The 26755-nt window shown below is 43.8% G+C and overlaps 1 protein-coding gene and 1 long non-coding RNA gene across 2 annotated transcripts; both read right to left on the bottom strand.

Moving 5' to 3' along the window:
• Positions 1–11488: 11488 nt before the first annotated feature.
• Positions 11489–15913, bottom strand: LOC131557206 (uncharacterized). The gene is made up of 3 exons (XR_009274708.1): positions 15847–15913; positions 12716–12854; positions 11489–12550 (listed from the first exon to the last, which is right to left on the bottom strand). It is a non-coding gene; the product is annotated as an uncharacterized LOC131557206 (long non-coding RNA).
• Positions 15914–17605: 1692 nt separating this feature from the next.
• On the bottom strand, positions 17606–26355 carry RNF4 (ring finger protein 4). The gene is made up of 9 exons (XM_058803233.1): positions 26237–26355; positions 25792–25955; positions 25481–25555; positions 25210–25330; positions 24369–24448; positions 23097–23106; positions 21819–21984; positions 20639–20687; positions 17606–20304 (listed from the first exon to the last, which is right to left on the bottom strand). The coding sequence occupies exons 3-9, from the start codon at positions 25508–25510 to the stop codon at positions 20155–20157; spliced, it is 606 nt and encodes a 201-aa protein (XP_058659216.1). The 5' UTR covers positions 25511–25555; positions 25792–25955; positions 26237–26355; the 3' UTR covers positions 17606–20154.
• Between the last annotated feature and the right edge of the window lie 400 nt (positions 26356–26755).

Below are 26755 nucleotides of genomic sequence, written 5' to 3' on the forward strand. Positions count from 1 at the left end.
CCTTCCGACACTTCCTTCCGACACTTCCTTCCTTCCGACACTTCCTTCCTTCCTTCCTTCCTTCCTTCCTTCCTTCCGACACTTCCTTCCTTCCTTCCGACACTTCCTTCCGACACTTCCTTCCTTCCGACACTTCCTTCCGACACTTCCTTCCGACACTTCCTTCCTTCCGACACTTCCTTCCGACACTTCCTTCCCACACTTCCTTCCTTCCGACACTTCCTTCCTTCCTTCCTTCCTTCCTTCCTTCCTTCCTTCCTTCCTTCCTTCCTTCCGACACTTCCTTCCGACACTTCCTTCCGACACTTCCTTCCGACACTTCCTTCCTTCCTTCCTTCCTTCCGACACTTCCTTCCGACACTTCCTTCCGACACTTCCTTCCGACACTTCCTTCCTTCCTTCCGACACTTCCTTCCTTCCTTCCTTCCGACACTTCCTTCCGACACTTCCTTCCTTCCTTCCTTCCGACACTTCCTTCCGACACTTCCTTCCGACACTTCCTTCCTTCCTTCCTTCCTTCCTTCCTTCCTTCCTTCCTTCCTTCCTTCCGACACTTCCTTCCTTCCGACACTTCCTTCCGACACTTCCTTCCGACACTTCCTTCCGACACTTCCTTCCTTCCGACACTTCCTTCCTTCCTTCCGACACTTCCTTCCTTCCTTCCTTCCTTCCTTCCTTCCTTCCTTCCTTCCTTCCTTCCTTCCGACACTTACTTCCTTCCTTCCTTCCTTCCTTCCTTCCTTCCTTCCTTCCGACACTTCCTTCCGACACTTCCTTCCGACACTTCCTTCCTTCTGACACTTCCTTCCTTCCGACACTTCCTTCCTTCCTTCCGACACTTCCGACACTTCCGACACTTCTGACACTTCCCTCCGACACTTCCTTCCGACACTTCCTTCCTTCCTTCCGACACTTCCTTCCGACACTTCCTTCCGACACTTCCTTCCGACACTTCCTTCCAACACTTCCTTCCTTCCTCCCTGATGTTGTTCAAATTTTTCAGAACAACAATGAAAAGCCCTGCAACTTTAAATAATCAGAAATCATTTTTCAAGCATAAATTCTTCCCATCCTGGCTAATTGAGTCAAGGCTGACTGAGAAATGATAAATTTTCTCTTCCCCCTTTTAAAATGTCTACATTATTGTCGATAATTCATGCCAACTGAAGTCAAGGGATACAGGCTACAGTTGGGTTTGGTTATGATAACTTTATTTACATTTATTTCTATCACATTTCAGCTTCCACAGGCCATATAACAGCTCCCTGTCTTCAGTTAATGAAGCACTTCTAGTCATTTCATTCCAAATTAAAAATATGGCACTTCTGTTGTGCCAGATAAGACACGGGTGTATTTTCCTAATTATTTTATTTCTTGTTGACTAAATTGGAAACAGACTGAACAAAGAAGAGATATTTCATTATATGTCTGCAAATAAATGACATATAAAACAACTACATCATATGCTTCAGTAAAATAACTTGCTGCTGTGAGAAATACTCTCTGCTGAAGATTTACTTGAATGTCCTGCACTTCTCAAAGAAGGGTTACCTCTCTACATTTCAAACAATTTTACTTTCTTCAAAGTGCAAAAGAAAAAATGTAGAAAAAATGTTTTAATTTAAAAGTTTGTGGTAGCCAAATGCATTGTAGATGAAAATAATGGATAATAAATCCAGAAGGGGCAGCAGATTCAGCCTGAATTAATTCTAAAGCTTTGTCAAAGAGAGCAATTCATTTTTGGCAGCTTGAAAGCTTAGAAAGCTGGTAGGGGAAGGGCTGCCAGAAATGTGTTTCTTGGAAGGAGATTTTCTCCTGAGGATGTCCTTTAGAAATCAATCTAACCTGGGTCACCCACTGATGCTGCTCATGCTCTGGTTTAGGAAGTACAGGGATGGGTGAAGTTTCCTTTCTGCCCAATGCCCTCCATGATTCCCACCCTCTATTGAACCTCCTTGGGTTCAGTTTCCCAAGAATTAAATGGAAATAAAACTCATGGTGCAAATCCTCTTTCTGAGCCTGTCATGATGCCTTACTGCAAGAACCATATAAATCCCATCTATAAAGTGGATTGCTCTGTAAAAAATCTGCCACAGTTAAACTAAACCCTCATTTTCTCTTAAAAATCACAACACTAACATAATATAAAAAGCCAGTGGAATTTCAATGGCATAGAAAAAATCATTGACCATTTGTCAAGTTGTGCATGAAACTGGAAAATGCTTCCCCTGGTACTGTTAAACTGCAAGAAGTCTCATCTGCTTGGCCTAGTTGGCATGGGTGAGTTTTTACTGTGTGTTATCCTTGTAAATGAAGGAAACACAGCAGCCGTGGAAGACATACCCCAAAAAAAAGGCCAGAACACCTCACACACCTCACAGAGCTGCAAGTCAGGAAGAGCTGGGACTTGGGCAGGGAGAGCAGGTGAGTGTCCCACGAGTGTCACAGGAAGAGAGGTACTGACTGCAGTCAAGACAGGAAGACATGGATTTTTGGAGATGTTTCTTGGACTTCAGCTGGGGTGAGGGTCTCCTGAAAAGCCTCCAGCATTTGGCAGCCAAGAGGAGAAGGGGTGAGGGTGTGTTAGCAGAAAGCAGGAGAAAATAATGGTACAGAAAATGCAGTTCAAACAGAAGAACATAAGACAGAGGGGACCAGGGAAAATGTGGAGGTTTTGAGTCGCCCTTTGTTTCACTGTGTCCTGCCCATGTGCAAAACCAGCTCATGAGCAAAGCACCTTTGCAGGTCTGTGCACAGAGTTAAGTGTTGTGGCAATCTGGAAATGCCCCACTGCAAGACATGTGAGCTCATCCGTGTTCCCGCAGCACAAGGGATGAAACCTCTTTCTGAGAAAAAAAAAAAGTTAAAAATTTTCTTTAAAATTTTTGCTTAGGGTACATACAAATCACTGTAACCTCCTGCTCTTTCTCAGCAAGTCGAGGCAACACTAAACATCCATTTTCTCTTTTTTCCCCCCATTTATGGTCACTGTTAGGGAAGGAAGTCCTGGCTTTGTCAAAGCAGTGGGGAGGTTTTGCATGGCTGCACATGTCTTCAAGCCCAAGCCTTCAGCCGAAAAACCTAAACATTTGTAAATAAAAAGGCTGATTCGTCCTTGTTCATATGATAGAGTTCGGTTTTCCCCAATTACAGTGCTAATTAATGGTCTTCACTTTATTCCCACTGTGACAAGCAATCTCTTCCCGAAGCCCAAAGCCCTGTTGGTGCCTCCATCATTTTGAGATGCAGGTATGCAGGGAAAAGATGCTTCTTTTCCCAGACTCTCAGCAGCACCAAAGACAGATGTTTGTGGGGTTTTGCTTGCTTCACTCTCTGTGAAAATTTGATTTTCTCAGCCTGAGGCAGCCTTCAAGAGTTAAGGTAGCAAATTAACCTGTCTGCTTTATGGTTTGTAGCCATCCTGCCTGGCTGCCAAACTGCTCAGCGTGGCCACATCTTTCCTCTGAGCCTGATGGAGAGGCAGTGGGACCACCCACACACACACAGCCCTGGAACATCAGCTGGTGACAGATTCTCCTGGTTTTATCTCTGTGAAATTGTGCCCAAAGTCCTGAGTCCTGTTTGCCTCCATCCATGGTGAAAATTGTGCATTGGGTTTTGTGTGGCCACTGGCACTAGGAGGCACTGCCTCCCTCTTTGGGCAGCTGGCAGTGCTGAGTGTTGAAGGCTGCATGATGTGAGCTCCCAAGGTGGACAGTGAAAGCAGTGGGAGGGAAAAGCTTGGTTTCCCCTCCAGGTGCAGCCTCTCCACCTTTTACCCAGGTGACTTTTCTGTCTCATCGAGACCAGGCATGAAGGTAAATGTCTTTTCAGTGTCAGGAGCATTCTCAGTATGTCTCACCTTTAGTAAAAGCATCCTTCTGCCTGCAAGCTGAAGAGCTCATTATTCTTATAGCACTCCCATATCACCTTGAGAAATAAAGGTGTGTACAAATATCACAGCTAGCTGACAAGCTGAAGACAATTAGCGCTTGCTCCTTCTGACCCTTGGCCACACACTCTTTGCTGCCCTTCTGCCTTTTTTCCAGCTTCAGTCTCACCAGAATCCCCAATACTGTGTTTTGCAGTGTAAAAATGACAAAGAGCAGCTCAGTTCATGATAAACACAGAGCACTTGTGGCTTTGATGCCACTGCAGGCTGCAACACTCCCTCAGCACAGGGCATCTCCCCCAGCACTCCATGCTTTTGCACAGGCTAGCTCTTGCCAAATTCCCTAGTAATGAGATAAAACAAGCACGATCCCCTTTGTTTGAAGCAGGATAAATGCTGACCTATGCTACAGGTGCCTTTCCAGGCCTTTACTTGGTTTTATTTATGGTAATGTGTTGGAAGGGATCTCTGGGATGGCCAAAACGCCACAAGAGACTTTGCAGCTGACTCCAGCAGCCAGCAGAGCTAGTCCATGTGCCCAGGGTGTGGATGTGTGACAATGCTGGGCTGTTGGGATGAAATGTGATTAAAAGAAGATAGAAACAGCAGCCTGACTTAATTCTACAGCTCGGTAAGTGTCTGTGTCACTTACCTATTTTTTTTTTTAATACATGCTATTGGTTTTCTGCTTTATCTTTTATGAATACACCATTTCCATGTATGCATATATTTTGTCTATTAAGAGCCACAGATTTGCAGGCAGTGAGGCCATTCCTTTCCACAGTGACATCAGCCAGTGGAGGATGTGATTTATTTTAGCACTCCCTGTAATCAGAGTAATGTTGCTGCAGTGGCCAGAGGCTCCTGCACAATGCAGAACATTTTGACGCAGTGCAAAGACTCCTCCTTGCCATAACAAAAGAGACACTGAGAGATGTGCTCACCAGAGCTGCACCACTGACACTCACACAGGTCCTGACACAGCAGCCCAGGCCTGGGTGCCACGAGCTGAGCCCAAACTGCTCTGACCCCGCCGTGCCCAGGGCTCTGGAGTCAGGGCTGACAATGGGCAGCATCAGCCCACCTCAGTCGCCTCCACCTGGGCTGCTGCTGCCATAAACAACAGACTGAGAGCTCTTTGGAGAAGGGCAATGCCTTTTGATTCTCTGCAGAGCATCCCACTCTCCCCTGGACACTGCACAAAGCTGCTCTGCCGTTTCCAAGGTGATGCCTGGAGGTGAAGCCTGTTATGTATTCTCTTGCAGGTAACAGCAGCTGTAGCTCAGAGATGCCCTTGGATGGGCCATTGTTTGAAAGGAGGTAGGAAAAGAACAGAAGATCTATTAGTAACCAATTTTTAAAGACTGGTAAGAAAAAAAAAGAAAATAAGGACATTTATTTTATGTTTTCTAATGCAGTTCAAGTTCTTGCACCTAGGAATGAGCATTGTATCTATGTTGTAAACAACAAAATCAATCATTTGATACTGGCTTAGTTTTGTCCTGTAAGATAATGGTTACAAATGTTGTTTATGCCTAGTATTAAGTCTTGAGTTGCCTGAGGAGGGCTGACTTTGTAAATCAAAATGTAGATGTTCCTTCCTGATGGCTGCCTAGAGGAAGGGCTGGCTGTGGGTACAGCACTTCACCCCTCACTGCCCTTGGACCTCCTGAAATCTTGAGGAACACTTTTTAAACTTTAAAATAGCTTTCTGGAATTTCCTCTCAGAGTTTTGCCACAATCCAAAACTTGCATTTTTTAAAGCCTGATTCCCTGGAGTCTTTCTACTGATCTCCTTCAGCTCAAAATTTCATAATACCCTGTGGTTTTGCAAGCAGTAGTTTAATAGACACATTTCAGTCAGTGTGTTAAGAAAATAAAAAGCTGATTCCAGAAGATGCTTGTTTCCTTTCTGGTTTTCCTTCCAGTAGCTCCATGTGGGAACCATAAGTGTAAACCATACACACTTGGGTAAAATGGGCATTTCTTCAAAACATGAAAGTCTGTTCTTGCAGGATAATGCTGGTGTCCAGCAAGGCCAGAGCAACATCTCATCCAGGCTGCTGTCTGCCACTGAGAAATCAATGCCAGACATTTGAAAGGATAATTGATAAAGCCAATGCAACAGCTTGGAAAAAAACCAACAGAGACCACTGCTTCTGCCAGCAGGATCCATCTTTATCACACACAATACAGCATTTATGTTTCTACCTGGGAAAGTTTAAAACAAGTCTTGGGGTACAGAAGGAAAGACAAACCAGCCACAGTCACAGCACCAAGCACTTGTTAGAGCAGACATTTCTGTCCTTGGTGGCCATTCACTCAAATGTGCTGCCTCCCAGTGTCCTGGGAGGGAAAGGAAAAACATTCACACGTGGTGTTTACGGCTGCAGTCACTTCTCTGCTATGCACCCTTCCCAAGAGAACAGACAGTCTTTATCAAAGTTAAGGTAAGTGTGACAGGTTGCTGTTCTACACAGGACTCTTATTAAGGCCAGGATGGCTGCCTCAGGCTGCTGCTTCTGCAGCCAGTGCCAGGCCGGGAGCACAGGCAAAGCTCTCAGGCCCATGGGGTGATTACTGGGGCTGTCTTGTGCAGGGCCAGGAACTGGACTTGGTGATCCTTGTGGGTCCCTTCCAACTCAGGATATATTCCATGAAATATTCACTCAAGATATATTCTATGAAATATTCATTTTCTATGAAATGAGGGCAGGGAGATGGTGAGCAGTAAATACATCACACACTCGAATCACTGTTCTCAGCACATTGAAAGGTGCTGGTGGTGGGAACAGAGTGAGGTCTGCCCCAGCCTGATTCAGAAACTCTCCAAGTGCAGAAAACTGGGAAAGGAGAGGATGGATGGAGATGAAGAGAGCCTGGTCATCTCCCCTCCTCCCTGCAGTCCTCACCAGGAGCATAACACAACTGTGGTCATGCAAACAAGCACTCACTGAGCTGGAAGTCTTTTCAACCATGGCCTCTGATGCAATGGAGGGTGTTCTGGTGGCTGTGGTTGTTCAGGAAGCAAAAGGAGTAAGTAAATCATCCAACACAGAAGCACTTTTGTTGGATGTCAAAATGTGATAGACTACAAATGTACTGGTGTCTGTGAGATGGGTGGTTTATTCCCCTCCTCAGGCACGATCCACGGGGGCACCACCATTCCCACAGCAGGATCTGCTTTGCAGAGACAAGACCAGGAGGACTCTCCTGCTTTGTAGGCAAGATGCAGGGCATGACCTCTATTGCAAGAGAGACATCCTGGGGCAAGTTCAGCAGTTCAGGATTAACTCTGTTAGCACAGAGGGCTCGACTGCCCCTCCAAGAGCTGCTGTCAGCTGTGGAATGGTGCCTGAGCATCAGCATGGGATGCTGCAAATCCTCTGCCTCCACATCCAGCAGCACAGCACTGCATTAGGTCATGTATTTGTTATTTTTACCCAGAGGAATTGGGCTAGGGAGTGGTAGGGAAATACTGAAAGTTTATTTTCTGTGGAAAACCATGAAACTCACATGGAAAATAAAAGCACACTGACACCTCTGCTGTGCAAATCCTTGGCATAGAGCAGCTCTGCTTTCCATCTGTGTAGAACATGCATATCTATTTACTGTGCTGAACTCCAGGCAGCACTGGTACACCCAGAGGGCACAATAGGCATCTCAATTAGGCTACAAGCATCAGTTCAGTGCATTTTGTGTATATAGTCACTGGCAGATTACAGACTTAATAGACATTTCTTCTTACTGGCACAGGGAGCACCAAAGAGCTCAAAAGCTGTTTTGAAATAAATCTCTCTCAACCCTTATGTCTGCTCATGAAAGTTATGGTCTTTTAATCTGTCTCTGACGTACTGAACTTCTGCAACATGCTCCTTGTTACTTATTTACAGTTCTTGCAGGTGCCTTCAGGGCTCACAAAAAGGTCCAATGAGGCAGACAAGGGCAAAGGGAAAGAGGCTGCTGCAAGCAAGGGCTGCAGTCCCCTGCTGGAAGCAGTTACTGTCCTCAGCTTGGGGTACATCACATAATACATTCTGTGGGCTGTGCTCGTGCAGCAGCTCTGGGATGAGAAGATGCCCTGCCCTGTTCCTGGGGGCTGCTGCCAGTCTCCCTTGGGCACCTGGCTGCCCACTCAGGAGTGGGGTGCACCTGTTCCCTGGGAAGCATGAGACCTCAAATCCTGTTTGGGATTTGAGAGCATGAAACCTCAAATCCTGTGCTCAGTTTGGGGCCCAGTCACTGTGAGAAAGACACTGAGGTGTGGAACTGTGTCCAATAGAGAAGGGTAAGGAAGCTGGAGAAGGGTCTGGAGCAGCAGTCCTGTGGGGAGCAGCTGCTGGCACTGGGGTTGCTCAGCCCATCACTTGACTGCCCACATCAGGAACCTGGCACCTCCTCTGTGGCCATCCCCAGGTCCCAGCTAGGCACAGGCAGCACTGACAGATTTCCTATGAGAATACAGACACATTGCATTTCTAAGGGTCTTGAAATATCAGGATAACCTCAGAGGGGGCTTGGGAACCCTGAGGAGGGCATGAGAGAGGTGGAAGTATTTCCCTGTGTGGTGGAGGGGATTGGAGTAGGTGCAAGCCTGGAGTGCTTTGCTGTGGATGTGACTTGGGCTGACAAAATGCAATTACTGGATCTGGCATTTCTGCAGGACCCCAGGATTAATGTCCTGATTCACACGAAACCTATTACCTCCCCATAAATACTCAACAACATTTTAAAGAGTTAATTTATTTTCTTCTCCTCTTCTCTTCTTCTGCAATTTGCATTATCTGTTGCTAAATATATTATGGCATGCTTTCCCCCAATTCACCACTTCAAAGACCTCCTCGTAGCAATTTCATAAGTAAATCACTACTTGATCTTATAACTCAAGTACATAGTGTCAACCACAGGAATTTTATTTCAGTCCAAATCACCATGCTTTTGAAAGTTAATATCCATTATTTTCCTCTAGTAGTTTCATCTGCTCTACAGCAGTAGGAAAAAAACATTTCTGTCTAGCTGAAGCCATTAGGTGGAGAGGTGTTTAATGGAGACATCCCAATGCTGCCTGTTAATCTCTCCTCTGGAGCTGAGGTCATTTGAAAAATATGAGTGTTTACTTTGTTCACCTCCCTAATCTGAGCCATAATTTCTTTTTCTTCACAGACCTGGAGCACACAGAGATGTTTTTTGTTTAAGCACATCAGGCACCTTTCCTCCAGGGCAAAAATATGATGTGAATTTATAACTCAGGGATCCTCAGCTCCTCGCTGGCCCACAGGTGACCAATGTGGTGGCGTGCACCAGAGCACCAGTGACCACCTTCTGTGTCAGGCAAATCAATATCTTCCCACCTTTTGACCCTTTTACAACACCAGCTGGCCTTGTACCAACCAAATGTGCCAGCAGTTGTCAAGGCTTCTGGAAAAAACAGCTTTGGAGTGGTCCTCAGCTCTGAACAGGGTCTGGTCTTTGCCTCTCCAAGCAGCAGTGCCAATATTTTATGCTGCTGGCAGACTCTTGTCCTTTCTGCAGCCAGAAAATGGGAAAAACGGCTTGCCTGGCCTCTGCTCCTGGGCTGGCCCACACTGAGGTGCAAAGTCTCCCTGGCAAAGTCACAGTCAGCTCACCAGTGGCCAAGAGAGGGAGCAGCCCCAGAGGCAGACGCTGCCTCACCAGTCACCACCTAGCAGGGTGCTCAGCTGCTTGACAGAGAAATTACTGTGACAGAAAAATTAATAGGAATTAAAATCAGCATGAATTGAAACAAATTTGAACAAGGAGTGCAGGGATTCCCCTCTTGGCTCAGCACAGGAGCTCACAAAGGCCCATGTACTTTGGTGTGGGGAAGTCAGCAAGAGCTGCATGTTGTGTATCAGTGTCCTGCACTGATTTAAGACCACAGTCATAAATAAAAGTGTTTTTCAGGAAAATACTTAGCTCTTGAAAAGAAATATTTTCTGGTTTTTGATGATTCTGTGTAATTCTTAATTTCTAGGCTGCCCAGAAAACCCTGAGAGGGGCCTTGTTTACTTTCCATAGAAATATTTTCAAGATTATTTTCTTCAGCAAGAGGCAGGAAATTCTTTTCCTCATTGGTGAGTGGGATGTCCAGCCAGGAGGGGCAGCATTAAGAGCACACGTGACCAACGCCATGCTATGAGGTTGCCTACCCCAAACATCCCTTCAGGGCTTGCACAAGGCTGCATTTGTTCCAATCTGCTGAAGATGAGGAAAGGCAAGTTTTGCCTCAATCCACAGCTGCAGAAAGGAATCAGGTTCTAAACATACCCAAAAGTGAGATTAAAACACAAACAAGGTTAAATGTTGGTATTCTAAGCAATAATTAAACTTTATTTTTTCATAAAAGAAGAACAAAAGAGAGGAGGTGGGAAAATGCCACGAGCAGCACAGGATGGGGGACACCAGCACCATGGGTCCAGCCTGGCTCACAGGGTGCAGAGGGAAGATCTGTGCTGGGTGATCCCAGGCAGCCACAACAGCACAGGGAGGCAGGGCAGCAGCAGCACAGACAGAAAAGACTCCATCCAGCACTTGGCAGATGGACATTTTGCAGCAGCCTCTGTGGCAGCTTGGGCCCTTGTTATGGAGGGTTTTGAGAGGGGAAACCTCAGGTCCCCCTCACAGCAACAGCACATCAGGAGAGAAGTTCTTTGCTCCCCCAAAGTTCGTTGGCTGCTCGTTTGTATCCAGGCTAAGTTCACCTGATGTGTCTAAGTGTTCCTTGCTTGTTTGCCTGAAGTATCAACTGCAAAGCCTTTTAATGACCTCACACCGTGTGCCTCATTTCCTAAAGTGAAGCAGTTCGAAGCTTTAACTGTCAAACCTCAAATCTTCAAAGAGGCATTGGAGAAACACCGCTCACTTTTCACTGGTTCACTATGGGCCACTCCCACGGGTTGGGAAGCTCCTGACAGAAACTCTACTGCTAAATCCCAACTGCCCTTCTGTGAGCTGTGTCTTTTTATGTCCATCTGTCCACGAGGTTTCTCCTCTTGTCTCACATGTAAAACCTAAGATAAGGCATTGCTGAGATGCCTGGCTCACAGCTTAGTGCTGAAGGGGAGAACCACAACTGCACATTTTAATGTTTGCCATTAACCTTTAATAATTGCTTCCCTCTTATTGGGCCTGTCACTGCAATAAATTTCAATGTACCAAACACTTGAGTTAAATCCTCTCTAACAGTTCCCTTGTTAGGCTGAATAACAGTCAGATTTCTTCAATATGTCCCACCAAGATCCCTAATCATCTCCATTGTTTTCCTCTTGGCTTCTTCAGTACTAACAGTATGCAGTTTCAACAGGAACTGGCAGCTTCCTCATCAACTTTAATAACAAGTGTTTAATAATTGCAGGTATAATTATTCACAGCACTGACAAAATTTGCTATTCACCACTAATTTCTTCAAATTACTGAACACATAAAGCAAAAACAGACTAGTTAGAAAGACAATTTTTAATAATTTGCATTAGTGTTGTTTAATGAACAAAATCTGCAACTCAGTGTTCCAACAATATTTCAACACAATATAAAAAGAAAGCCAGCAGGATTCTGGGTTGCATCAACAAGGGCATCACCAACAAAGATAAACATGTCATTATCCCATTTGTCACACCACACCTGGAATACAAAGTTCAGTTTTGGTCCCCACTACACAAAAATGATATGGACGGGCTGGAGAGGGTCAAGAGAAGGGTCAGAAAGGTGATCAGAGGATTGGGAACCAGCCATAATAGAAAAGGCTGGGAGAACTGGGTTTGTACAACCTTGGAAAAAGAAGGCTCAGGGGAGACTTTATTGCTGTGTCCCAGTACTTGAAGGGTGGCTACAAAGAACATGAGACTCCCTTTTTATAGGGTCACATGGAAAAGAGGGGAGGTAACAGGTACGAGTTACTCCTGGTGAGATTGGACAAAAGAGGAAAATTTTTTCAGACAGAGAACAGTCAGTCATGGGGATAAACTCCCCAGAGATGTGGGGGACTCCCCAATAGCTGACATTTTTAAGATTCAGCTAGACAGGGAGCCAGGCCATCTTGTCTAGACTATGCTTTTGCCAAGAAAGGTCAGACCAGGGCTCCTTCCAAGCTGGCACCACAAGAGGAATGAAGATAATGGTGACTTACATGCACATATTCTTTGGACTTGGCTGGAAACACTTAGCCCAGACCTCTGTCAGGGTGTGGGCCCAGAGCAAGATGGAGCAGTACCAGCCAACCTTGTATTTCCTCACCTTGGTTTTATTCTATTTGTAAATTTTGATTAATCCCACAACCAGAAATCAGGGAGACATGGCACAAAAGCCCACACAAAGCATTGGCAGAAACCCAAGTCTCCCATGCACTGTCACCTCCTCCTGTCTCTGAGGTCAGTGCATCCCAGAGGACATTTCTCACATGCTCCCACCTGGCACAAAACCCTTTTCCAGAAGAAAGCTGGCAGCAGGGGGCAGGTTCCCAAGTCACTCCAGGCATGTCAGTGCTGGATGGTCTCTCCCATGGGATCTTGGCTGCAGCATGAGGTAGGAGCAGCATAACCCAGTTTGGGATGTGAGCTCCTGCCTGCCAGGAACCAGCCAAAGCTGCACTGTCAAACACCATGTGTGTCCCTCAAACTCTTCCTAGGTGTTGGACCCAACCTAAACCAGACACAAAGTGTTTTCTATCCTAGTGAACTGCCTTGTGCCTGATCTGGCTTGCCATAATTCCAACTGGGCATCACTATGGCAGGGAATGAGGGACACAGGACACAAACCCAGGACCACAAGGTATTTACCAGCCCACAAATGCAACACCTTCCTTACCCAAGGGATGTTTCAGATATTAAGGGTGCAGTCTTGTGGATATTTGCAATTTCAGATGAGGAAGCCCAGAGGGATGACTGAGGAGGTTAGACTTGACAGTCTCACTCTTGTCCAGGATATCCAAGCATTGCAAGTCCAGCTGCAAAATCAGTGTGTAGGATAGATAAATACATAAACATTTGCTTTCAAAATAATGTCCAAAAAGCTTTTCCCATGCATCCTAACAGATACAAAACAATACCAAAACCAATAAAATCCTATAAAATATCTTGGTACCGATGTGCTGAGATGTAATAAATAAGAGTATATACAGCTTTCCTGTCCATCTTTTAAGTAAACCATTTCTACTTCCCTTGCATTTCCAAGGAGCTGCTGTGCACACAACACAATTATTTCATTCATCTCTTCAGATGAACAGGTACTGCCCTGCTGTGGCTCAGTGAAACCCCACTGCTGCCAGAGGGAGTGGCAGGTTCACAGCAGATCAGCAAATTGGGCATCAGCCTTTTCCCTGGGCATCCCTGGGCACAGGACAATCAACAGCCCTGATTTCTCAGGGAAGGAGGGTCCAAAATGAGGGCTCTGCCTGAGTTCATGCCTGGGGATTTATTAAATCCCCAGCCTCCAACACTGCTTGAATTGCTTGTCTCTGCTCCCCTCTGAAAACAGCTCTGGGGGAGAATTTGCAGCTCCTGCAGATGGCTGTAGAAGTTTATGGAACTGGCTGCTTTTTAATGAAATAAATAATTAAAAAACATTAATAATAAAAAATCAATTTTAGGGTCCAAGCACCTCCAGCTGGAAGCCCCCTATCTTTCTGATTGATGGTGACAGTGGCTGAGCAGCACTTTGTTCCACGCCATGCTCTATGCCTTCAGATATGAGAGGTGGGAGAAGACAGAAATAAAAGGAACACCAATGGCAAGTTTAACATCACTACGGACAGACAATCCTCAGAATGCCCAAAGCACTTCAAATATTTCTTAGGCAGAAGTGTCAGAAAATCAGTCTTTTGTGAGCATTTCTCCTAATTAGCTCTTTGCACTTCATGAGGCCTGGTGTGGAGCTGGCAGCTCCTTCCCAGCGGAGCCCCGGCTGCTCCTGCAGCCCCGTGCTCAATTTGCTCAGCTAAGGCAAGTTAATGCTTCAATATGCAGCAGGCACTTTCCTAAATGTTGAAAGACTTAAATTATAGCCATCCTATAATTTGGCAGGTTAGGAAAGAAGCTTTTAAAGAGCCTTGTAAAACAAATGACTTAAACCTTCACCCCAGGCTATTTTTAAAATTCATTTGTCTGCACTCCAGCAAAAAGGAAGGCACAAATATATGCATGATCCATGTCTAAAATTTTGATTTTTGAATCAGTTAGAAATACACTTCAATCTTTGTGGCAACTAATAAATGATTTGGGGAAATGGTGTTGTAATACTGGTCATGGAAATAGCCACAGTTTCATACCCTTCCTCTGCTAAGCAAGGCTTGAAATTAGACTTGTGGAGGAATTTTTGGCAAAGGAAAGAAGAGATAGCACACCATCTCCTTGCAGCAGAGTTTTAATGACTAACTTTTGTGTTCCTTTCCACTGCAATATGTGTGCTTTTAATCACACCAATTATGAATTGCCCACTTGTGATGATGCAGCAAGTCAAGATGTGCAAAAAGAGCTACACAGAAGTTTACATAAAAAAAAATAATGCTGCTCTATCTGTCTCATCCCATAAGGCACTAAGTGGGATGAACTACAGCTAGAGAAAGAGGCCCTTCTCTTTCCCCAGGAAGAAAGAACCCCTTACTATGTATGAACACATTTGGTGTACTCTCTGTGAAAGAGTTCCCCCATAAAGAATTAGAATGTGTTTAAAACTGACACCTGCAAATGCTCATTTAGACAGACCTCTATGACCATTAATCCCTTGACCTTTGTAACCTCTGCATTAAATCAATATCATAACCCATTGTTTTTCTGTGTAAGACTTTTAATGCTAATATCTTCTTCATTAAATATGAGAGAGAAAACAGGATTAGAAAGAAGCAGTTCTCCATTCCTAATATATCTGCTTTTAAATGCTTACCTAAAACCTCAGGGTAACATCTACTATGGAAAATAAAAATATGCAAAGTCTGAATCTACAATCTGTGTGTAGCAGTTACTAGGGGGAAGTGAGGCTTCAGGTTTACATGGCTGGTGTAATCAAGAGCTTTACTGAGTGAAAGACGGGGCAAGCAATCAAAATATTTTTGAAATGGTCTTTGAGACCTCCATCTCCTTCCTAACAAACCCAGTACTTCTCACATCACCTCTGCATCCATCCTGCACCACTGCCATGGCTGGGACCCCTCTCTGAAGGGATCCATGGAGTCTTGGGCTGCATTTGGACATAGCACCAACAACTCTCCTCAACAGAGATGGCAATGCTCTCCTCTGATGCTGGGGATTAGGTTTCTTTCCTTTTGTTCCTTTTTACTTCTAGAATTGTTTTTCTCCATAACTTCCTAGGAAACACTAACAACTGGGCGCTTAAGAAAAACACAAAAAGCGGCCAGTTCAGAAGGAGGGGGTTTACATTTTCCATTCCAAGGGAGGCTCTTGCCTTCCTTAGCAGACACCTGTCTTTCAAACCAAGACAGATTATGGTGCCCACCGTGAAGCACAAAGGCATTGAGAGAAAAAGGGTGAAAAAGGAATAAAACAGTTCTTGAGCAACCTAATTTTTTGTGTGCTGGATATAGAAACCTCACTGGGTGGTGGTGGTGGCAGTGGTGGGAGAGAAACCCCAGACCAGATATTCCTGTTCCTTTTACCTTCCCAGAACTCTCAAAGAAAAACTGTAGGAGGATTTAGGATTACAGAAATAATATGAAGCAGCTCTAAAGCATCTCATTGTTCACAGGCCCTAAGTCAACTCTAGAAACTACAATGAATTTGATCTTTTGATGAAACACAAACAACCAAGCTGGATTTTACATCATCAGGCAACACTGACATAAAAAAGATAAAGTAGTTGGAGGTAAAACCATCCTCAGAAGCCCAGGGGCTCAACTGCATCTCTTGACCTAGAGAAAAGATTTTTACAGAACATGTGAAATTAGCATTCACTGCTGTTGTCACCTTATTGCAAAGCTCCCATACCTTCTTGGTGATTTCTCATGTGCAGTTCCTCACAGCACTGACTCCTCCACAGCACAGACAACAAACTCCATCCCTCTCATCACCCAGCTAACGCCACTCTTTTGTAGCACTCGTCTCCTTATTGGACACAGCTGTGGCCTGTTAAGGGCAGCCTGTTCCTAATCTTTGGTGATTGGTACAGCTGCAACTCCTCAGGTGTGAGATTACCTTCTGCACTATCTTTATTTTCTAACACTCCATCCCTCCACACACTGCCAGCAAGTGTAGAGCAGACACAATGCAAGGACACATCTCTACAGTTAACAAAACTTCATAGATGGCATCACATCACCTGTCAGCATAGCCCCAGACCTGTGTCACCATCCTAATCCAGGCAAATGGAGGTTTGAGCTCTGCAACCAGAATGCAGCTCTGGCCCTGCTGATCTGTTTCACCTGCCATACACCAACACTTACCCTTGGCAACTCCCCTTTGCCAACTGTCTGCTCACACACAAAAAGCTGCAAACACATCTGTACACTTCCCTCTGTAGTTCAATTTCTAGTGAGTGATGTTCCTGCCCTGGTCCCCATTCCATAGCCATGGTCTCCTCTCCAGCCCCCAGGACCATCCACCCAATCTGAGCCTTCAGTTCAGACACTGCAGCACCGCAAACATTACCCAGATCCCATGTTCAGCCCAGCCACTGCACCATGGTTCATACCCAGCTCCTTAGACCAGGGCTGGTATGCCCTGGACCTGGTTTTCTCTCTGGTTTGTTTCATATCCACCCCTTCTGCTTTCCAAAACTGTGATACAGGATCAAACCCCGAGTGAGAACAGCTTTCTGCAGTTGCTGCATGCTTCATCCACCCAAAGTGCCAAATCTGGCTGCAAATCAGAGAGCACATCTGATGGATCCAATGTTCCACCAGAAGCAGATCAAGGGCTTAACTGAAGCAGCAAGGACTCCCTATAACAACAAACAGTCTTCCTGTCCACACAGCCCTCTGTGTAAAACATCTGACAGCTGCTGAACAGCAGGTGACATATTGCATGATGGAGGTTGCCACTTTAATCCTGACTTATAAAAAAAATCCATTATTACAGAATGTGGTGTAATAAGGCAAAGATAGTACAGCATAAAGCAAAAAAGTTATAAGCTTATTTTAGGATAAAAACAAAAGTGTAATGAAATAGCAAATTACTCATCAGCATTTGGAAAGGCAGCTACTCCATATATGTACAATATAAATAGTAAAAAAGAACAAAATACAATAAAGGCAACTAAGAGGGATAAGCCAAGACCTTTAGGAAACAGCATCTCTAGTTTCTTTGGAGAAAAAAAAAATCAAGTGAGCATTATTGGGACTTTGAAACTACCCTGTAGTTCAAAGAGAACTGTAGTTCAGTTCTCTCCTCAGCATTCTCTCCAGTGGCTGCTTCACAGCCAGGCAGCAATGGGAGCCCCAGGGAGGTGGCCCAGCATCCTCTCAGCCTCCTCACTGCTCTCTCTGGCCCTGGCTGTCAGGCTCCCCCCACCCACAAAGCCACCTCTGCATTGCCCCATTGTCCCCATCCTGAGCAGGACATCAGCCTCTTGTCCCCACATCCCCCCTGCCCCAGATGGTGCCTTTCTCCTTTGCCCCACACAACCCACACTGGCCCCTGCATCTGAAAGGCTTTGGCCTTCAGGATTATTTTCCCCCAAATCAATGACTCCAGCACAATGAAAAAAAGCACTTGTGATTTATCAATCCAATCATTTTATTTTCACCTGTTAAGAGAACCCTCTGCCTACCAGCAGAGTTCAACATAGATGGGCAGACAGACTTGAATACAATTAAATACAGGAAAAATTGAACTATATACAACAAGACAGACATCTACTTAACATAAAGATTTTTTTCATTTTCTATGAGTTCTCTCCAATGTGAAATATTGCTGGAACTGAAATATATCAGACCTTTTTTTCCTTTGAAGAAAAAAGCATGTAATGAATTTCCATTGTTTTCCCATGTACTGAGACATAATATCCTTTTTGAGATGCACAAAATTTGTGGCACTTCACAGGGTACACAAAAGCTAAAAACTCTTTATTATAGTTTATGATATCTAAATTTTGATTAGATCTATTTATTGAGACACTAACTCTAAAGTGGTATTTACATGGAGGAAGTTGTGCAAAATCATTTACGCCATGGCTAGTAGACTGTGAAAGATGCATGGTTAAGTGACTTGAGTCACCCTCATCCTCAGTAGTAATCCCTTAAATCCTCTTCTGATCCTTCCTTTCACACAGCAGCCACCCCAGGAAAACCAGCCATAATTTATTCTTTCTTTGTTAAGCTACTGGGACAAAGTAGCTTCTGTGACCCTTGTGGGTCTCTACAGTTTTAATGTTGGGCTGCTTCTCCTGACACAATTAATACTTTAAGCATCAACTCTGCTTTTTGCGACCCAACTGCAGCCATCACTGTCACTGCAGTATCCTGAGACAGCTGTAGTCCTTGCTTGTTTATCTTACCCATGGGAGCACACAGCAACCACCTGTGTGTAACTTTGTAGGAGTCACCCTACTGCCACAACACAGAAACTGCATATTCCTGCTAACAGCACTGAATCAAAGCCACTCCAAACCAGGGGGTGAAGGTGCTGCATTTCTTCAGGCAGACTTTATGTAACAAAACTCTCTATTTCTATATCCAGAAACATCCTAATTAAAAAAAGAAAAAGTCAACTTTACTTTGAGCTGCAAGGCAGCTTGAGACAGCTAATTTAGAAGAGCTGCTTTAATTAAAGGTTTCCTACAGATAAGGACAGGTTAGCAATGACACCTGTGATACCAACATTAACTAAACACACCCTTCAGTTGTGCTGCACCAGGGCACAGAATGGTTCTTAGAATGGTTTCTATAAGCAACCAACTCCAGAGAAGTGGCCAGGTTTAATTCTGGAGGTTCTCATGGATGCACCTACCACAGCTGTGGATCATAAACCCCTGATTTTAATCATCTTGTCCACATCAATCTGTTTGTATCAGCTCACCCTGGACTCCAGATCAGCTCGGACATTTTAGCTGTAAGTTTAAAATAGACATTTAGAACTCAGTCCTGGGGAAAAAGTGACTGGATAAGAGTGCATAAACTGGTGTATTCCTGCCTTCTCAACTAGAGGAATTGTCTTTCCTAGTAGATATATCTTTTCCAAAACTGCATTTTAAAAAAACTGGACAACCCTCAGGGCAAAGGGAGAATTAACTTTTCTCTAACTGGCTGTCAACATTGTTACCAAACACTTTTTAAAGCCTCCACTCAAAAATGGCAGTACAGTAATTTAACTTTCAATGCTATTCACCAGGCTACAACCAGTCAGGTGTCAGTGTAACAACCAGTGAGAACAGCAAAGAGAACACACTGAACTTAAAGCATTACACTGGGAACAGCTGACACAGTAAGAAGATCTGTAGATATTTTGGTATTCAGCATACAGATGAATTTGCTTCTTTGCTTTCATCACTAGGAAGCCTAGAGAAGACTGTATTATTGATAATTATTAGGACAGTGTTACAGCACAAGTAAACCCAAGAGACCATCTCATCGTGTGAGAAAATAAATTCAGTGTTGGGATTAAAATACAGGAATTCTTGGCAGCTGAAACAATGAAAGAATTACTTTCACATTGTACATGCTGCAATGTGTCTATGTATCTGGGATCTCATGGAGTTCATAAAAACATTTGGATGTTCATGTCTGCTGCTCAAAAGACTTGACTGCTGATTAACAGCAGGTCACTTTATTGCATAACCCTTGTCAATTTAAGACTGATTTATGAAAAAACCACCCTTCAGGACAGTACTCACTCTACTAGGGCAAAGATGATATGCAAGAAAGCAAGAGTCATGAGCTTCTTACAGGATGAAAAAAAGCATAATGCAATGGTGAATTGCTCATCTGTGTTCTGAAAGAAAACTATTCCATACCTGTATGTGAAGGTAGGAATAATTAATAGAGTAAGAAAAAACAAAATTTTCACACTCCCTTATTTAAGCATTAAAAAAAGTAGAAGGAAATGGATTAACTGCTTCCTTCCTGGTCTAGGTTGCTGATCTAGTTTAGACAGTCACTGATGTAGCATGATAGCCAGGAACATAACAAGAAGCAACTTGGACCATAAAAAAGCTGTCTAGATATTGTTCAAGTTGGTCTCCAAAAAAACCAGTTTTATTTGGATTTGTGCACAACCTGCTGCTCTTTAAATCTTCAGAGCACTGAAAATATAACATTTCCCCCAAAATCCAGTTGAGTCTGTCCTGAGAAATAAAAGTACTCATATATAAATGGGATGATACTGTCTGTGAGTGAGTTTCTTCCTGCAAGTTGGGCAAGAGTTGGCATTCCTAAGGGAATCACGGAGGCACTGACTGCAGAAGACATGGCCACATTTTGTTGACACAATCAGTCGTCCACTTTGCACAATCTGGAAAAAAAGAAACCACAACAGGCATTAGAAGTAAAGAATTCAACTTTGCTGGTCTACTGCCATCACACAAACACGACTTAAAATATCTGGAATTGTCCTTTATTCTTAGAATAATAAGGAACTTGAAGATCTTTCAGTGCCATCCCGCCAAGGGCTCCTCCCTCTACCCCCACTAACAAGTAGCGACTTAGACTGATAAGTTATTATGAGCTTCAAGGCAAGCTGTGCTTCAAGCCAGCTCTCTGTAACATCCCACAGCAGCCAAAAGAGCCCCCTCTGCCCCTCTCTCCCTCACACAGCATGTAAAGGATGACAGCATGTGGGTCCTTACCTCTGAGTAGACATCCATGCAAATTGGACAGCTAACAGTACCAGACGGCCTTGTGTACAGAGAACAGAAGAAGAAAAAACATGCAGCCATTAATTTCACTGCACATCAAGGGTTACCCACACAAAATGTCACGTCACCATCTGAGTGCACCATGGTCCATTTCTTTTCAAGACTCCTGTGTACCTTTAACTCCTCAGTTTGTGGCATGCAATAACAAGACTGGGTCTCTCTGTCCTGAAGGAAAGGTTTTCCCCAGGGGGAAGATGCACTAAGTCACCCTGGTCCAGCACAAGAACTCACAGGAGTCTCTTTGCTCTGTTCAGCACTAATCTCCAACAGGCCATCAGTGACAGCTCTGTAACAAAAGCACCGAGCTCTGCCTTGGAAATGAGTCATTCTAGAAAGGGAAGAGGCTGTCAGAAGTTCCAAAATCCCCTGCTCTAATTTAGCAACAGCCCAGTAACATAGGCACTTTAAGAACTCCTCCTTATAAAATGTGGGTCAGGAACACAGTGACACAAGGAAATACTCAAATTTCCAGTTCCAAGGTGGAAAGACCGACTCAGTGTCTGTTACTGAGCTGTGGTTACCGATGAGCCTCTGCTGCCTTCAGCCTCCAGGAGAGCAGTACTGCACGCACAGCAACAGACATAGCCTGGCTGCCTAGGGAACATGGCCCAGCCCAAGGGCTGAATAATAGCAGCTAGCAGAAACAAAAAGAGCTTCCTGACACTTTTCTTTACAAACTAATCTCTAGTTTAAACCTTCAGAACTCTTTACCTAAACATTTGGCTTTCTTATGTCACTACCCATGCTGAATCACAGCTTGTAATTTATTAATCAAACAGGCATAGAAAGCGTGAGATGGTCGTTATCCCATTATCTTCAATCCAAGCAGGAAGCACTACTAACATCTACCCCAGTAGACCTTGCCATACCCCACATTCATCTTTTTAAGGCTGAATACAAAGCTGTAGATCTGTTTTGGGCTGGCTTTTCATCCTAAAGTGAAAATGGTATCATTTGACTATCATACAACATGGGATGTCATACTCATTAAAAGAGGGAACTGAGAAAGCGAAGGCTTCAAAGGAAGTCAGGTGGTGACAAATACAACTCAGTCCTGTCTGCCTCAAAAGAGGCACAACTCCATGTTTGGCAGCTCATGAGGTGTACGTACTTTGAACTTGCAGTTTCCTCTTCCAGGGGTCCCAGTTCTCGAGCTGCTTTATCAGCCACATACACGTCGTTATCTCTGGTTTCATCTTCATCATCACTGCTCAGCACACAGCTGTCTGCCTGTCTCTGGCTTCTTAGCCTCAGATTTCTCCTCTGTCGTTGGTTCTCTGTAATTTAGTTTTGTTAAGTTAGCTATACTATTATCTCTCTCCCTGAGACTATCCCTGAAATGCAAGATTAGACCATATTCAGCTGCATTAAAAGCAATCTTAAACTAGTTTCTAAATATTAAGGCTGAACATGTCGAGACATTGTGAATATTCTACTACATATTGACACAAATAATTTGATCTCTTCACCCTACAAACAGCTAAAACTTAATCTTGAAGATCCTCAGTGTCACACATTCCAGGAAATTACACTACCTGTGAATTAATCTCCCCTATAAAGGGAAGACACTTCTCCCAATTCTTACTGACAGAAACTGCTACAATCCTATGTTGAGGAACTGCAACAACTGCTGTGATCTGGAAAAGAGAGGACTGAACACAAGTTTATCTCTGCAACTCCAGTATCCATGTAGAAATAATCAAGCTACTAAACAATAAGACAACACAAAAAGTCACAAAATTAAAACCACTTCCTGCCTAAGTGCTCAGTTACAACTTTTACTGCAGGCGTTTTTCATTTACTCTTGCTTCATTCAGAGCACAGGACAGATTACATTCTAGATAAGCAGCTGACAACACACTAATGCATCTCCAATAATGTAGTTAGACTACATCTGAAAGATGTAAAAGATGAACTTCTTTAGACCTGTAACTATTTTAACATCTAAAGTAGAAAAAAAAGTTAATATTTCTCACTGCAAAATTTGAGGCATACTATGAGCACAAATCACCTTCTCTAGTTCCTTTACTGGAATACAGGTTAAACAAATCTGACTTTTTTTTTCATTCACAATCAATATGCTAGTGCTAATTAAACTTACTGTCAACTTGGGGCTTAAAGAAATTCTGTCTTTAGAAAATAAGAAAAAGTATTTAGAGCAGCTTTTGATATATTTTATTTCAGATACTTTCTACAAGCTCTGATACTGACTACCAAGCAGAGACTGGATTCATTCTCTAAGGCACTGGCCAGATGTTCTAGCAATGTTCTTGGCTGGCCTTTTGCAGTTTCAATAAATGCTGCTCAAATTAATTGAAAAAGGCAAACAAAAAATAATAATTATTACATTTAGGAGAATTCCATTATCAATTTTAAAATGTCAACTCACCTTCAACAATCTTGCATCAATACACATGGGAGAGGAGAGAAAAGAAAATACAATTAGACTTTGTTGTGCACCCCTGATCTTACATACAAAGACCAGCTAGGCACAGCAGTTCAAACAAAACAAGCCAAGAATGATAGGCTATTACTCTTATTTTGATTAGGACTATTAAAAGCAGTATATTAAATGCCTCACTGTAAACAACTATGTGGATGCTGATGGTTCTGCTCCCGCTGCTCCAATGGGGTAGCAACAGAAGCAACTTAGGAACCACCTGAATGCACTCCTTCCTGCTCCCCCCTTTCAGTTCCATGGTTTAGAGTTTCAGGTGATTCTTTCCCTCTTTTTCCTCAAACAGGCCAGTTCAGCACTGGTGTCCATAAACATGCCATATTATGGCAGCTGCTGAAGAAAATAAACCCATCCCCCAGCCTGCTCTTGGTGGAACTGGAGCAGGGTAAGTGCAAATTCTGTTGTTAAGTTTGAGGCCCTTCCTTTGCAATGGCTCAGGAATAACCCCAGCAAGAAACACTCCCTATGCTATTCCTGTTGCTTACTTCTGCTCGGCACAGCAGCAGTGGCATCCTAAAACTGAGGAGATAAACAACACTGCCAGCTGGATCAAAGACTATTCTAGCTTTCAAAAGAGCAGAAAAAAAATTAAGGTGTTTTAAAGACTTCTGGGAGTATTAACCTGAACTTATTTTACTTACTCTTCTTTCCCTTGGCTTTTTCTTCAAATCATTGGCCTAGGGGGGTATTATAAAAAATTCTTCACCAAGAGCTGTCAAGCACTGCAAGGGGCTGCCCAGGGCAGCCCAGTGGCATTGGCTTGAAATCACCCCTGGAGGTATTTCCAACACAGACAGATGTGGTGCTTACAGATAAGGCCCAGTTGTGGACCTGGTGGTGCTGGGTGAATGGTTGGAATTGATGATGTTAGAGGTCCCTTCCAACCCAAACTACTCTATGATTCTACCTTTGATATATCTAGAAAAAATTCAACTATCAACTGCATCTCTATGTTACATTATTTATGACTGATCTATATAAACTCCAGGCTCTGGAGCAAAAAGTTAGTTTATACTACCCTATCACTAACTGCAAGTACACCTCCAGAGTAGCTTCTTTATTCTCTGTAACACAGGACCTTCAGGCCCTGAAAAGCCAAATCTGAATTTAAAACTTACCCTTTAAAGTCAGATATTATCAGGCAACACATGAGAAAACTAATTTGACTACAATATTTAGGTAAGTGTGCTATTCACTACTTACCACAATGGAATCATTGTGAGTTAGATCAACGACTACAGGATCAGAAGATTCACATGTGAGATCTACTACTTCTTCACCAGCTGAAAAACAAAGTTAGAATCAAGGTCAAAGACTGCAGAGGAGGAAAATTGCCTGCCACTATGTAACAGCCTAAGATTCAACCATCTCCTGTCCATCTTCTCTTCAGGAATGAGTCCAACATTTCACTCAAGCTTTGCCCTCAGCAACTCCCAGACAGCTTTACCAGCCCTGTCTTCAGCAAGCTGAAATGCAAAAGAGCAGCTAAGCTCCTCACACAGTTCTGTCAGATGACAACAGCAACAGACAACTCATCTGACAGGAGAATGCTTATCACACAGAAATGTAACATGAATCATATAGGATATAATAGCACTGTGCTGTGCACATTCCCTTGAGGGATTGGGCACAATTAATAATAAAAAGTTTTCCTTATCTTCTTCAAACTTGGGAGTTTCAAAATTTAGCTTGCCACGCTGTGTAGCAGCAGCTGCTGAAACACCCATCTTATCTGAATAGACATGCAGATGTTTGAGCAGCTCTTGAGGACTTTTCCTGTGCAACTCATCTAACACTAGTGACAAATGCATTGTAGCTCAGTAACAAACCAAACCAGTTTTCAGTAGGCTTGTTATTTAGCCATGCCATGCCATGCCTTTCAGTAGGCTTGTTATTTAGCCATGTGTGCCACTAGGCACTTCCTAAAATCATGTTTCCCTTCTTCTCCACTAAACAGCCTAGAAACTGGCAAAAATACATGTTCAGCTGTACCCAAACCCTGCAGAAGCACTTTCTGTTCTTATCACTTCAAAAAAAAGCTTACCACTTTCTTCAAGTTCTATTGGCTCTGCTTCTGAAGCCATTTCAGCAGTGGAAGCCATGAGCCTGCTTCTTTTTCGAGCTTGCCTAGAATTACCTGTTCCTCCACGGCGCTTCCGTTGAGTCTAAGAGAGAACAAAGACTTGGCATTTTCTGTGCAAGCAGTATTAACACAGCCCTCAATTTTGCAACACCAATGAAAGCACATAAAGGTACAGAAAACACTCCTGGAATGGCTGTAATAGTCATCAATAGGTGGTGTGGCTTATTCTTACCTGAATCGATCCCAGCAAGGATAAAAACATAGCCCAGATCCAGATCTCTTACCAGCTGCTTCACCAAGAAAAAGCCTATCATGAAGGTTTGCAAATGAGAAACTAGTTCACAATTTATTGGGTTTTGCTGATATTGTGAGCATTTCTGTACTACTGCTAGCACCTAGAGTGATTAAAAATCTGAATGTACACGAAGATTCAATATACTTGTGTTCCTGTGTATTAGCTAGAAACTCTTAAAATAGTTTGCAGAAATACAATGGAAAGCATGTTTCAAGAATCAGGTTTGGACTGAGTAGCAAAGTACTTACTGTGCTCATAGTGTTTCTTGATCTAAAACCACTGAAGAAGAGGTACAGACACCAAAAAAGTAATGGCAAGGAAGCTATAGCTATAATTTCCTTAGATTCCTTCAGGTAGCTCACTGATAAAAACTCCAGGTTTCTGAAGATTAGAGGATGATGCTCTTCCAAACCTATCAAAGAGAAGAGAGAAGGTTACCTGTCTGCAATGCTTGTACTCTCCAATCCCCCCTGCTCCCAGATTCCCATTGCTGAGTCACCAGTTTCTGCCCAAAGCCAGAGGGGAGGGAAGTCCCCAAGTTCAGCATGTGAGCCTCAGACACCTGCAGCTGGGCCTGAAGCCTCAGTCATTCTCACCCGTGAACTACACACCTGGAAAAGTGAGTTTGACAGCAAACTAGAAGAATATTAACAAATCCCAACGACATTGAACTGAAAAGCAACTGACTGATACTCAAGGCAATGTCTGTGGGCAGGAATCAGTGGGAATTTTGTCATAAACAGCCATCTTCAGAGAATCTAAAATCCAGATGAACTGCTTTCTTCTCCAACCCATCTCCAGATTCCAACAGCTGGGACCCGAACAGCTTGAGAGGAATTTAAAGCAAGTGAAGCAGACAAATTTCAGTTTCAAAATCTTTGCTAACATGCAGGACAATCTGAGCTCCCTGTAGCTGCTGTGTTACCTGCACATGTGCACACCCAGCTACCTGCCAAGGGAGAGAGCTCAAAAGCATAAAGGCAGCTCTGAGTGACTGACAGGTAGTGAAGGTCCCATCCTGGAGCCTGCCTGTGCTACAGTTACCACCTGGCCAACACACAGTGGGGGCTGGGTGTGGTGGAGGGACCAGAACAGCTCAGCTCTGCACACTCTGCTACCCCTGTTGTCTGCTCTGTGCTCAGATATAGAGCAGAGTCCTGCAGCTTCAAGTTAGAGCTGAGGGGGGAGGGAAGTAGTGGAATTATTGTGGTG

This window comes from Ammospiza caudacuta, chromosome 4 (assembly GCF_027887145.1).
Source record: "Ammospiza caudacuta isolate bAmmCau1 chromosome 4, bAmmCau1.pri, whole genome shotgun sequence".
Taxonomy (NCBI): Eukaryota; Metazoa; Chordata; class Aves; order Passeriformes; family Passerellidae; genus Ammospiza; species Ammospiza caudacuta.

Bases quoted from the DNA above. Each gene is read 5' to 3' on its own strand.
- RNF4 (XM_058803233.1), bottom strand. From the start codon at position 25,510: ATGTTTTTATCCTTGCTGGGATCGATTCAG. The intron at 20,688-21,818 runs GTACGTACACCT...TCTGTACACAAG, and splicing joins GAGGAAACTGCAAGTTCAAA to GCCGTCTGGTACTGTTAGCT. The intron at 20,305-20,638 runs GTAAGGACCCAC...CTTTTTTTCCAG, and splicing joins GCATGGATGTCTACTCAGAG to ATTGTGCAAAGTGGACGACT.